The sequence below is a fragment of the Callospermophilus lateralis genome, chromosome 6, assembly GCF_048772815.1.
Source record: "Callospermophilus lateralis isolate mCalLat2 chromosome 6, mCalLat2.hap1, whole genome shotgun sequence".
NCBI lineage: Eukaryota > Metazoa > Chordata > Mammalia > Rodentia > Sciuridae > Callospermophilus > Callospermophilus lateralis.
This window is the reverse complement of record NC_135310.1, coordinates 146,913,361-146,927,419: the sequence shown is the minus strand read 5'-3', so window position 1 is coordinate 146,927,419 and position 14,059 is coordinate 146,913,361. Positions and strand designations below refer to the sequence as shown.

Genomic DNA, 14,059 nt, shown 5'->3' with positions numbered 1-14,059 from the left:
GTTTTATTCAGATTCACATCCTTTATTTTATTGGGAATGCTTTCACAGTGCCATAAATCCATCTTTGTCCTCTGTGTCTGTTCCCTACATCTGTTCACATCCAATGTATTCAGAGTTAAGAATGCCCTAGTTACAAAATAGTAGTTCTTGTTCACTTGGCATGCAATTCAACAATCAAATCATTTTGAATTCTCCAAAGAGGAGGAACTTGCTTCTATATTTGAACTCACTCACATTCAGAGGGAATATGTTTTAATATTTCGACATCTATACAAAATGCTTTACAATTACTTTTAAGGCATTAATTCTCATATGAACACCCAGTGAAGTCACCAAGGACTGAGTAGGGCAAAGAATTTCTCCAAGGTCACGCAGCGTGTTAATTGCAAAGGCAAGGCTGGCTATCTTTTCCCATCCGTCTGACTCATGCATATAATAAGCAGTAGTCAATGACTTTGAACTGATGAGACTCTCAAAGCAAACGATGGTGGCAGGAAAAGGATTTATATTCAAACAAAAATATGGCTCAACTCAAGGACCAATAAAGGTCAAGCTAGTAAACTGCAAATCAGATCCTTATCGGTCCCCTGCTTAATATCTTTCATGGCCTTCGAATCTTCATTGCATTGAGAATAAAATCCAGATTCCTTACTTGGGTCTCTGAACCTTATGTATCTGGCCTTTATCCCACTTACTAATTTTATTTCCTCCTAGTTTTCTGCTTGTGTATTTCATTGCAGCCTCATTTTCATTCTCTGAATACACCAAGCTCATTCTTGCTGCAGGGCCACCGAATTCATTGCTGCTTCCTGCCCTAGTAGACTTCTTCCTCGAATTTCAACGCAGCAGGTCTCAGGGTAAGAGCTGCTTCCTTAGACACGAGCTTCTTAATATAATAGCCCCCTTCTCTAATCATTTTCTGGTCCATCAATATTCATTTTCATCATTTCAGTATCAGTTGTGATAGGTTAAGCATTTATCTCTATTGATAAGGTCTTATTTACTTATTGCTTATCTCTTCCTCACCAGTCAATAGCTCAATGAGAATAGGAAGGTGTTAGCCATTCTTTGTTTCTTTAGTGCCAAAAATGATGCTTGATACAAAAATGGGTATTTTTTAAATTAAGTAACAAAGAAGCCAGATATGGTGACTTTTTTTTTTTTTTTTTTGATGGTCAAATCAACAATTTGGTAGCTAGAGACAAGAGTGAGTCATTTTTTTTCCTGGATCTTTTTTTTTCAGTAACCTGTGAAATGGGCTAATGTCAACAATACAATAAGACTGCTGTGCAGATCAAAAGTTACAATGTGCATGTCCGAGGTTTGTAAAATAGAAATTGCTGCACAGGAATTAACTTTGTTGCTAGATATCTTTGGTGCCATGTGGGCTGTCCAAAGGGAAAATGTTGATGAGCAATTATTGCCAAAAGTTTTCTCTTTTCCAAATGATATATTTGCATGCTCCTTGTAAAACCATTTGTGGTTAATTTGTGGGTCTTTGATCTAATCAGGCTGCAGATGTTCAGAAATGCCATCTTTTTGTGTATTGAGGCTCATTCACTGGGGTTTGTAAAAGTAATGGGCTGTGCCCAATTTTTCCCCAAAGTGTTCGACTCTCAGGGACAATGAAGGGAAAGATCTATCTTTTGCCTAACAAGGAGAAAAGAAAATCCAACTTTTGCCTTCAGTCAAAAAGAAAAGAAAGAAAAAAAAAAGGAGAGAAAGAAAACAGTAAAGGAAAGGGAGGAGGAGAGAATCTGAGAACTGAATTTTCTAAATTAAAATATTCAATTAGATGTTTCCATCTCTCTAGAGTGAAACATTCTTAGTTGAACATTTGAGCAGCACGGGAAGAGATGAGTTATGACATATTGAGGCTGAGGTCAGGGGAATAGAATTGCAGCAGAGTGACATGATATACCATATAGTTCCTCTTCATTTTAGGCATGTTCGATAGAGAAGGTGGAAAGGTTATATATAGTGGGTAGCTAGTAATTTTTCAAGTGTAACTCAGCCGGGTTTTAGACAGAAAGATAGTTGTTTTATTCAGTGGAAGTCAATTAAACATCTGATCAAAGATACCCAGTTCATGTTGCTTATCTTTGTACCTATAAATTGTGGGGGTTCTCATTGAAGGACCACCCTATTAACTATCACCTGAGCATGCTAGTTAAAATTCAGAGTTCAGCCTCACACCAGACTTACTGAGTCAAACATAGACACAAGGCCTAAATCTTCATTTTTAAAAAGCACCTTTAGGTAATTTTTTACAAAGTAAATTTTGAGGACTGCTAGTCAGGTCTTGAGGATATAATAGTATGATTGTTGGTCTCCCCCCGACCCTCCCCCAGCCGCCTCCAAATGACCAAAGTAGTTGTGGAGAAATCATGAAATCAGGTGCAGGGACTAGGTTTGAGAGGTCATAGAATTGTGCCCTTCATTTTTAAAAAAATAATTTTATTGTTATTTTGTCTAAATACACGACAACAGTAGAATACATTACAATTTTTATTACACATATAGAGCACAATTTTCGTATCTCTGTATATAAAGTTTGTTCACACCAATTTATGCCATTATACGTGTACTTTGTTGTTTTTTTGCATTACAATTCTTAATACACATATATACCACAATTTTTCATATCTCTGTTTGTATATAAGGTATGTTGACACTCAATTCAAGTCTTCATGCATGTACTTTGTATAATGATGACCATCACATTCCACCATCCTTGCTAATTCCCTCCCCCCTCCCTTTCCCTCCCACCCCTTTGCCCTATCTAGAATTCATCTATTCCTCCCATGCTCTCCCTCCCTACCCCACTATGAGTCACCCCTCTAATTCAAAGAAAATATTTGGCATTTGTTTTTTTGGGATTGGCTAACTTCACTTAGCATTATCTTCTCCAATGCCATCCGTTTACCTGCAAATGCCAGATTTTGTTCTTTTTTAATGCTGAGCAAAATTCCGTTGTGTATATATGCCACATTTTTTTATCCATTCATCTACTGAAGTGCATCTAGGTTGGCTCCACAGTTTAGCTATTGTGAATTGTGCTACTATAAACATTGATGTGGCTGTGTGCCTGTTTTTAAGTCCTTTGGGTACAGTCCGAGAAGAGGAATAGCTGGGTCAAATGGTGGTTTCATTCCCAGATTTTCAAGGAATCTCCATACTGTTTTCCAAATTGGCTGCACCAATTTGCAGTTCCACCAGCAGTGTATGAGTGTACCTTTTCCCCCACAGCCTCGCCAACACTTGCTGTTATTTGTCTTCATAATAGCTGCCATTCTGACTGGATTTTTTACCCCTCACACATCAGATAGAGTTCTAGTCTCTAGGGTATATAAAGAACTCAAAAAGCTAAGCACCAAAAAGCAAATAACCCAATCAACAAATGGGTCAACGACCTGAACAGACAGTTCTCAGAAGAGGATAAACAATCAATCAACAAATATTTAAAAGAATTGTTCCCTTAATTTAAGGAAGATTTTTATTCAGAAGAATTAGTTTGTAAACTAACTGGCAAATTTGGCATTTTAGAAAGAAAGATTCTTATTCTTTAAAAATTTGGGTATTATTAGGGCAAAAGAATTTTTTATTCTTGAAAAACTCTAGATCATTGTTGGATGCCTGGACTTCAAAGTGACTAATTGAGGAGAGAATATGTGAGAAATATCTGGAAGGAGAGCCTAGGCTTCTCTGTTCACAGGAGTCATGAGGAGCGGTCAGTAGCCTAGAGCAGAATGACCTTGAGATCTCTCACCTTGAATCCAAAATGGGGTCTCCACTTGGCTGTTCCTCTATTCAGGAATCATAGTGTGAATGACTCTAAAACAGAATGACTAAAATCAAACCCCAGCACCAACTTCCACATCTGTTTTATGTGACCTTAGGCTAAGTCTCTGTTTGCCTCAGTTGTGACACTTGTAAAATGAGACCCATAACAGAATCTACTTTGTGGGATTATTGTGGCCACTGTTTAATGAAGATAAAGTAGTTTAAAAGTGCCTTGATTTTCGTAAATAAATTTTAACTGTTGATAATATAGCAACATTTAGGATTAAGGAATTTAAAAAGAAATACTTTTTGAAAACAGGAACCTGGAATGTCTTCATTTGACAGAAGAGTACTGGTTTTCCAGGGGTGTAGGCAGTAAGATTCTCTCTCTCTCCTATTTAGAAGCCAAGAGAGTTTTAGCTGCTGTGACCCTCTGTCCTTGATCCCTAAGCCAAGATAAATTTTCAAGAATAATTACTTTATTGTATCCCATAGCAGAGAGACTGAGGATTAGAGCTAATTTGTCTATTTATTTATTTTGGCTGGGAGAATGGAAAAGAAAATAATGCTACTATAAAACTCTCACTGGATAATCTAGATTACTCTGTGCTATGGCATCAATTCCCACTCCTCTGTCCTGAGTTGTCTGCCTCCAAAAGAACATTTTGCTATTTCTAATACAAATTAAGTGTATTGATTTGCTTCCTTGAAGACACCACTCAGTTTATTTTTCTGTCACCATTGCCCCTGTATCCCAGCACTTTTTATACAGTGAGACAACGATCCAGAGACAGTAGGTAGGTTACTTGCTCAATGGTAAGTTGGAATTTGTTCTCATGTATGTCTGATGCCAAAGCCCCTACTTTTTAACTTCAAGGACATAAAGCTTCCCTTTTAAAGGAGAGAAGCAATTAAACAGGGCAGGGCTGAACAGTTTGGATTGATGTATCCTATGCAGAGATGTGTAGACAGGATATATATACACATATATGCCATTCAAACTCCACTTAAGATGCATTTTTGAAGAAATGCAACTAAGAAAAGTTCTAAGGGACACCACCATAGATTTCCCATGAGCACCTTAACACTGTCTAAAGTTTTGTTTATCTACTTAAGTGCAGGTTACAGGAATATTTGCATTTCCCTTTATTACGGCCATATCTTTTTTTTTAATATAAAGAATTCTAGAATTTTATTTATTTTCATTATTGCATGATAATTTGGCTGTATCTTGATGTTGACAATCACTAGGTCCTGACCTTGTATACAATGACTTAGAATCATGGCTTATTTTGGTGCAATAATCCAGTTCATAGAATGATTAAGACCAGACTTTAGTGAATACAGGGAATTCAATGAATACAGTGAATCCGTCAACATCAGCTTGGTTATCCACCAGAACAAGGGCCAAACAACTAGCAAACAAACAAAAACTTCACAGGATCTCAGTGGCTTAGCACAGCAGGTGCTGATTCCTCGCTCTGTGTCTAGGTCCTCTTCAGGACAGAAGGAAGAGGCTTTGCTCCATCCTAATTCAATGTCTGGTTGAAGGACTGACATCTGGAGTATTGCTTATCACTATGGCAAAGGAAAAGAAAACTCTGGAGCATTTAGAGACAGGGATAAACACGATGGCCCATAGGCGAGTAGTGCTATGATCCACTCAAGGATCATTGGCCAGTTAATTAAATGGGCCACCCAATCACAGGGAGGCCAGTGGTGCCATCCTATCATATGCTTGGAAGGTGAGGAACTGCTGCTATTTGGTGAATTGCTGACACCACCGACTGCCTAGGAGGGAGTGGTGTTTTCTAACAACTCAGATTGCTCACGCATGGAGTGGTTTATCTTATGAACTGGCAAACTTTCTCACTGGTGTAGGCTGTAGGTGGAGAATGAGCCACATCCAGTATCTTACAGAAAAGATGTCCATCTGAGCAAAGGACTGACTATAACACTGTTCCTCAAATTTTGTGTTATATATAGCATTAGTATCTTTATTAGATAATCTGTGTTCTTTAAAAAAAATTGGCTGTCCTTTTTTTGACATCACTGAATATTTGCAACTCTTTTGCTATTATTGTTATTATTTGATATAAATTTTAGGGATATACAAATTGCTGGAGCATCTTTAGTCACTATTACGAAAGTTTGCTTGCCCCACAGCCTGTGTCTGTGTCCCACCGGTATCACTGTCTGTCTATCTGTTGAGAACCTGTGAGTTAGAAATGACAACTTCAGAGGTCTTGTCTAAACTGAAAACAAGATTCTTTAATAATAATGATCCAGTTTGGGGAGGAAAAAGTATTTCCTGATAGAAAGCCATGAGAGACTGTTTATAGGGAGGCATTTGAGAAAATAATTGTGATGATAATAATTTTGATAGAATTTTAAAATATGTATATCATGTATGTTAATATGAACTTCATTTGTGTTTAATATGAAATGAAACTAGAAAGATTGTGGTGAGGCTCCATTAGGGTCATGAATACATGCTAAGGAATTTCAAATTACATGATAAATATAAGGTTGTAATCTGATGTCATTTAGGCAAGAGTTAGCCCACTAAACAGCAAAAGGTTTAAGAAACTTTTGTTCAGTGTCAAAAAGAAAAGTAGCTCTATATGATCAGAATTCAGAGCAAAGATGCTGGGCAAAAGAATGAAAATTAGTTTTTCCATATAATGTACAACATTTTTTTTATATTAAATTCAGGATTTTGTGATAAGAAAATATGGATACTTCACCAAGGATGTCACTTGGATAGTCAATAATGAAATTTTTAAAATTAGATACCATCAAGGAACCTTTAAAGATTTTCACTTTATTCTTATTTCCATTAATTTGACTATGAGATGCCTAGGTGTTATTTTGTGTGTTTTTTTTTTTTTTTCCTGCTTAGGGATTTTCTGAGCCTCTTTGTTTTGTATATTGTGTCTTTCATCAGTTTTGGAAAAATGCTTAGTCATTATTTATTCAAAAACATTTTTGTGTGTGGGTACCATCATCTCTCCCTTGTCCTGTTAGGACTCCAATTACATGTGTGTTCGATTGCTTATTATTATTCCACAGGTACTTCAGTCTCTGATCTGTTTTTCATTTTCATTCTTTTTGCTTTTGCACTTTGGTTTCTATTGATTTATGTTAGGGTTCACCTATCTTTTCTTTGTTGTGCTCATTTATGCTGTTAAGACAATTTAATGATTTTTATCTTTTCAAATGTTTTATATATCTTTTCTAAAGCAGCTCAAAGTTCTCTCCTGAAATATTCCAAACTTTTACTGATTACTTCCATCTTTTCTTCTAATTTTTTAATCCTAATTATAATGATTATTTAAAGTCTGTGCCAGACATGGTGGCACACGCTGTAATCCCAGCAGCTCCGGAGGCTGAGACAGGAGAATCTCGAGTTCAAAGCCAGCTTCAGCAACTGCGAGACACCAAGCAACTCAGTGAGACCCTGTCTCTAAATAAAATACAAAATAGGGTCGGGGATATGGCTTAGTGGTCTAGTACCCCTGAGTTCAATCCCTGGTACCCCCCCAAAATGTCTTTGTTAAATCCTGTGTCATCTATAGGTCCGTTTCTATTGACTGGTTTTCTTTTATCTGTGTTTCACATTTTCCTGCTGCCAGAGATGGCTCATAGTCGCCTATGGTATACACATTGTGTCTATATAAATTATAGAGATTGAGATAGAAAATCTTGATTCTGTATCAGGAACTTAATGTCTTTGTTTAAATCAGGAATTGAGCTGAATTGGGTTTGGATGGCAGCTTTAGTTAGTTTGAATATATTACTGGCTTCAAAGCTTTATGTTGTAAAAGGTCCCTCTTTCTTCTGGGCTTGACATTCAAGCACCATTTATTGAGATTGTGCTCTGCTTTCAAGCATTGCGCCAGGATTTCTGGGACAGTGGAAATCTTACTTTATCTCTTACCTAGAACCAATTGGCCACGTGCTGCTGGGCACTTGGTAGATATCCTAAGGTTGAGAATTGGTATTGAGGACTCACTGTGTTGGGGGCTCATAACTGTTCAGTATTCCACAACAGCCTTAGTGTATTCAAAGTTCAGCCAGTGTTTCCTTTCTTTTACACATTTGCAACCATCTCCATTAAGCAGAAACAGAATCTTGAAGATCCTCTCTATCTTGTTTTTTTTTTTTTTTTTTTTTTGGTTTTGGGGATTGAACTGAGGGGCACTTAACCACTGACCCACATCTCCAGCCCTTTTTTGTATTTATTTAGAGGCTGGGTCTCAGTGAGTTTCTTAAGACCCTCTGTTTTTGAAATCATTTTATCAACTGTTTTTTTTCCTGATTGCAAGAATTATAATCACTACAGAAAATTCAGAAAGTAAAAAAACATGGATAATACCTTGTGAGTATGCATTTTTATCATTTTGAGTCATTTGTCATGAATTCCGTGGATTGCTTTAATTTCAAAGTATTTGGTGTCCAAGCGAAAAAAAGATTCCTTTCTTTACTCATCCCCCATTCAGCATTTGGTCTTTAAAATTCTCACTTGCTTCTTGGATTCTACTTATTATGCACTCATCTTTCACATGTACCTTCCTTGATGCAGAAGATCACCCTAAAGTTATGTAGTGAACTTGAGCTCTATAGTATCTCTTACTTTCAAAATAGTGGCTTTTTACAGTATTTGGAAAATAAAGGTGCTGTGAGAATATGATGCCCTCCATTAGCAGGGTCTCTGTGATGAGATGGCATGGGCAGTTGACATTGGGGGAGACCCGTGCATTTATATCTTAATTTTTAGCTTTTAGTTACAAACTTACTGGAAAATACTCAGGGATATGTCCCATCATAGGATATCTGTGGAAATGTTCAAGTTTGTGGAAAGGATCCTCTGAGAGAGATACAATGAAACTTAGTGATCTTCCTTACCAAAAGAACGAGTCCCAAGCTACATATTAAAGGGCAAAAGATCTCTCCTACAACAGGCACCAAGGGAAAGATGCTAGGGGAAGAAATAAGGGAAGACAACTATTGTCACATAAATTCCTTTCTTTAATAATTTATGGCTCCTATATTCCTTTGTAGTCAGTATCAGTGAGTATGTCACATTCTGTTCATACACTCATTTTTTTTTTAGGAGTCATCAGGGTGGTAGCATACGACCCCTCTATCTTGTGGAGCAGGTTGAGGTGAAGTCCTTTTTATGCATTGCTGCAGGTGACACATTGCGCAGTGTCCTCTGTTGGTCCCAGCACCCCTGAACTATTTCTCATGCACAAAAGGATACTGGTGTTTTACATATTTACCAATATATTTCATTCTTGTATATGTACTTTTCCTTTTTATTAAAAGAAATTGTTACTTAAGTCATCTTAGAAGTAATTGAAATAAAATCTTAATAAATATTAATGTAAATTTTATTTTTTTCTGAGCATGAATAGATTTAAATGTTTACCATATACTTTATTGTCTAAGTTGAGAATTTTGTCAACTCCATGAGGAGGATCCATTTTTTTTTAATTGCTGAGGAAACTCAAGTATATGGAAACTTAGATATAAAAAAAACTGACTTTCCCCAATGACAACAAAATTAATAATAGAATTGTTAGTGCCAAATTCTTACTTCATTTACTTTGATTGCACTGTTGAATAAGACCAGGTTAGTATAAGAAGGGCCCTGGTTTTCACTTCTAAATGCAGAGATAAAAATTGATAAACTTATTGTTAATACCATTTGTTTAATTTTATTTCTAAATGATGATCCCATCATTTATATTTCTGACTCCACTTCTCCCCCTTCTCATTTAGCTCTGATTCTGTTATCACAAATGTTACTCACAGCCAACTAGCCAAATGAAAAGTACGGCTTGATTAAGGATCTCTTTTGTCAATAATTTGTGCCTAATGTTTTTAGCTTTCCCATGGGCTGTTGTAGAAAATGGTAAATCTGGTTTAAATGAAACCTGATCCTGTTAATGGTTTAATAGCAGCTGCCACAGGGTTATGGTATTTTTCAACAGATGCCTCTGTTTCATTTTGTTTCTAAACCAAGTCTTGAGATATTTACATAAATTGTATAAAATCTATCTACACACTTTTGGCTACATATATTGTAAAACAATCTTAGACTAGACCCTGTCTTTGTCCATTTAAATTACTCACATAAAACTAAAAAAAAAAAATGCAACCTAAGTGTATAATCTATTTTTTGAAATAAAAGATTATTTATGTTTTGCAATTCCCTAATTTTTTTTTTTTTTTTTTTTTAAAAAGACCTACGAAAAGACTCAATCTCTACATCTGGGAATTTGCACAGTGGCTTGGGCAATCTGATCATTTCATTCCTCTTTATATCTGGTGTTATTTACTAAGCACTGACAAATTGCTCATACAGTGATATGTATTACAGTGTCAACTAAAATAAACGGACTAGTCACAAAATTAAATGAGACTCCATTTTTTTTTTCAATTTCAAATGATGGACCTTGTTATAATAATTTGCATTGTCATGATGAGTAGGATTTGTTTTTCTGGAGTGTAAAAGTTTGTTCAACCACTTTTAAGAAAGCATTTATTCCCTGCAAAACACGTGATCTGTGTACCTGAATGATACAAAGATAAATGACAGTCATGCAAAATAATGATTATGATGGAAGATAGAAATAGTAACATAATTGTCTTAGTCTGTTTTCTGTGGTATAACACACTACTTGAGACATGGTAATTGAAAAGGAATAGAATTTTATTAGGCTCACAATTCTGGAGGCACTAAGAACATAGGGCTGATTCCTGGGAAGGGTCTTCCTGATGGCATGATAACATCGCAGAGGGCATCATGTACTGACCGAGCCAGCATGCTAGCTCAGTTCTCTGTTCCTGGAAAGCCATTAATGCCATCTAATGACCTCATCTAATCCTCATTATCTCCCAAAAGTACTACATCCAAATACCATATGAATTAGGGAATTAAGTGTCTAACACATGAACTTTTAGGGAACACATTCAAACCATACAATAATAGAGGGACCAGCTCAGGCAAATACCATGTTATTTAATATTACAAAGTTTATTTCTAAAGCTCATAAAATATAAAATCTTCTGGTAGGCAGGTCACACTTTCATGATTGCAAATTACCTGTGACTGGAAGGGTTATTTATGTAAATGTATCCAGTGGGTGAATTTTTAAGGGTCAAAAACAGGAGTGCAGACTGACTTTTTACTGAATTCTAAATTGTCTGTAGGCCTCACTGATTGTAGAGTGATTCTAAAAATATAAAGCATCCCAATCTTCTCTTGTCTTAACGACTTTCCTAGGTACTACCCCAAAGGAAGGATGTGAAACCTGGCATAGCTTTCTTATTTGAACTCTTTCTCCGTCATGGGAAACATGGCTGCCTTGGCCAGCCTGTGGGCTGGGCAATCTTTCCCCTGTGTGATAACAACTTGGATGTAGTGGAAGGAAAATTCAAGTGTCCCCTTCTCCGAGGACATTATGACCGGAAATCCAGCAGTTTTAGGAAAATTGAAGATCTGATTTGCCTGGACTTGGACCACTGGCTGTGCAATCTCTATTTTCAGGTTTGTGATATGATTGTGTAAGTGGAAACATTTTTTTTTTTTAATTTTCCAAAGTTGCTTCTTTCTCGCCTTTATCTTCCTTTCATGCCACTGAACATTTTAATAAGTTTCATAAAATGGCAAAAGTAATTATCTCTTAAAGCTGATTTCTGATAACATGAATTAAATTAGTATGTAGAAATAAGAACTAAAATTCACAAGTTAATGAAAAAGTTAAAGATAATTTAATACCATCTTCTATGTTGTGAATGGACCAGAACCGGTACCCAAGCCACCAGATTCTCAGCTCACAATCTTTACCACTTCATCTCGTCATCATTGGTGTTTCCTGACCAAAAGTACTTGACCATGCTTCTGTTATGTGTTGGACACTGCCAGTTCTAGGATACAAAAGAGATAAGATGTAATCTTTGCCTTCTGAATGTCTGCCATCTATCTGATGAGACAGACACATGTCTATATAAGGTATGGAAATCAGTAGTAGCAGTAGTAGTAGTAATAGTAGTAGTAGCAGTAGTTGTGTTAATTATAAAGAAAATTTATATTTGAGATTAAATCAAGAAATGAGGCTTGGAATTTCAAAATAAAAAGGTCAATATTTGTTAGCATTAAAATAGTTTAAATCGATGAAAATCTACTTGCATTTGAAGATAATTCTCTTTTTCGCCCCCTCTGACATGTTATTTTTAAAAAAAATTTGTGGAAGAAGAAGTGATATTATGATTTATCTGTAGAGCTTAGTTGGCTGTTCGTTGTTACAGATAGATGTACTTGTCTACTAACTTTCTAACTTTAATAGACAATGGTAAGATTCTCTGTATATTTCATGGGGGAGTGAGTGAGTCTTTATTAAGGGCATAGTGCATTATGAAAGGTATTTGATTTTCTGATAAGAAGGGCAGAATAAGTGGAAATTTAGGTACTTCTTTTCCGTGAGAATGAAAGAGAAGTTCTTATCTGAAAGCTCTGTTTTTCCTTTCATGTGAAATTCTAATATATGTGATTTTTCTCAGTGACCATTTTCTCAAATGCAAAAATTTCTGATCAAGTAAATGACAGAGTCATTCAAAAGTGAATAATTTAAAATTAGAAGGAGAAGAATAGGAAAAAGCAGATGATGGAACAGGAAATTGGTTTTTGTAATTCGGGTTTGGAAGAGAATATGAAGGAAACAAGGAAATCCACTGAAATTCTGGTCACTTTCCTCCTGGGTCAGTTAGTGGGAGGAAATCATCCCGGTCCAAGAGGTGCACATGGAGCCAGGGTGTGTGGTTTAGCCATGGGTGTCACGTTCTCAAGTTGGCCTGAGTGTCATTAGGGACGGCACCCAGGCGACTAACCCTCAGCATTCTGGAGAAGGCTGGCCATAATGGCTGACTCTAGGTTAGCCCCCCAGAATGTGTGTAAGGACCCAAGAGAGAAAATTCTGCAGGTGAGATAACCTATAACTCTTTCTCAGGAAACTTTTTCTTCGGTTGCTTATTTTTGAGTTTCATTTTTTATGTCAGGGATGGCTTCCCTCAAACATTTATTATCATTAAAATTTTAAACATACATAAAAGTTACAAATATTGCATATGCAGCACCCATTTACTCACTATTAGATTCTACAATCTTGTCATTTCCTCTTCAACTTAGGAACATTATTCTTGGAGACAGTAAATACTGAATGAACATTTGCTGATTTCCTCCCAGTATAAATGATAGGCAAACAGTGTTGTTAAGAAGGAAATTTAAAAATTATAAATTAAAAGAAACAATCCTAATAAACATATACAGGGCATGGCAATATCTGTAGCAATTATGTAAATTGGTTAATACAAAATTCACTCTTTGTAATGTAAACAAATGAGAGCTTATAAGTTCTGGAGAACTGAATTCATTATTGACTTTTCTGATTTATCAGATTGTCTCATTGTTGTAGAGAAGAAAATACCACGTTTATATTAGTTTTAATGGTTTTGATAATAGTTTTTATCTCTTAAAAGGTCATTAAACTTCCTTCGCTTTTGGATGATCAAAAAAGTCATGAAAGCAATACTCAGCTTGGCACTGAATTTCCAATGCATTTATTGGTTAAAGGAGATAAAGGAAAATTAGGTGTACATGATACATCTGGCCCCTTGGAGAAAAAATCTGAGAAAAATATATGTGCATCGATGGATAATGGAACTCAATCCACCTTACACTCTTCTCAGGGTAGGTTGATTTGACTTTTTAGTAATCTATTACTAATATTTCAAGTTGTGTTATATTAAATAAAATTTAGTAAGAAGTACATATTCTTTATTAAGATCTTATTTTTCTATACGAAGCCATTTAAAAAGATTGTAACTGTTGACAAGAATATTAGCTTTCCTATTGCATTATCTATTGCACAAGGAAACATAAAATTGCTTCATTGAAGCAGAAGTTTTTCTCCGTGGATTTACTGCTCTTAGAATATTTCTGAAGGTTTTTTATCAGGGGTCGGGGGAGGGTAACTGAACTTCTTTTGGATCTCATTTATAAATTTTAGTCTTTTTGTGTGTGTGCTCTTGAAAGTATTAACCAAAAACTAAATATTAAAGATCAAATATTCTCAGGAAAACGTTCTCAGGTAATATAGTTGATAAAACTTTGTTTTTAAAGACTGATTTTATCAAGTACTAAGTAAGCAAATAAAATTTTAAAAAGTATTCTAATTTTCAAAAGTTCCCATTTATAGAAAAGATATAT

The 14,059-nt window shown here is 35.6% G+C and overlaps 1 protein-coding gene across 1 annotated transcript in view; it reads left to right on the top strand.

Annotated features, from left to right (window-relative positions):
- The window catches only part of LOC143402207 (uncharacterized), a 290,523-nt gene that overhangs the window by 95,154 nt on the left and 181,310 nt on the right, over positions 1–14,059 (top strand). The window contains exons 11-12 of the mRNA XM_076859608.1: positions 11,078–11,341; positions 13,330–13,540. Coding sequence (XP_076715723.1) covers positions 11,078–11,341; positions 13,330–13,540 — 475 coding nt within the window. The remainder of the gene's footprint in view (positions 1–11,077; positions 11,342–13,329; positions 13,541–14,059) is intronic.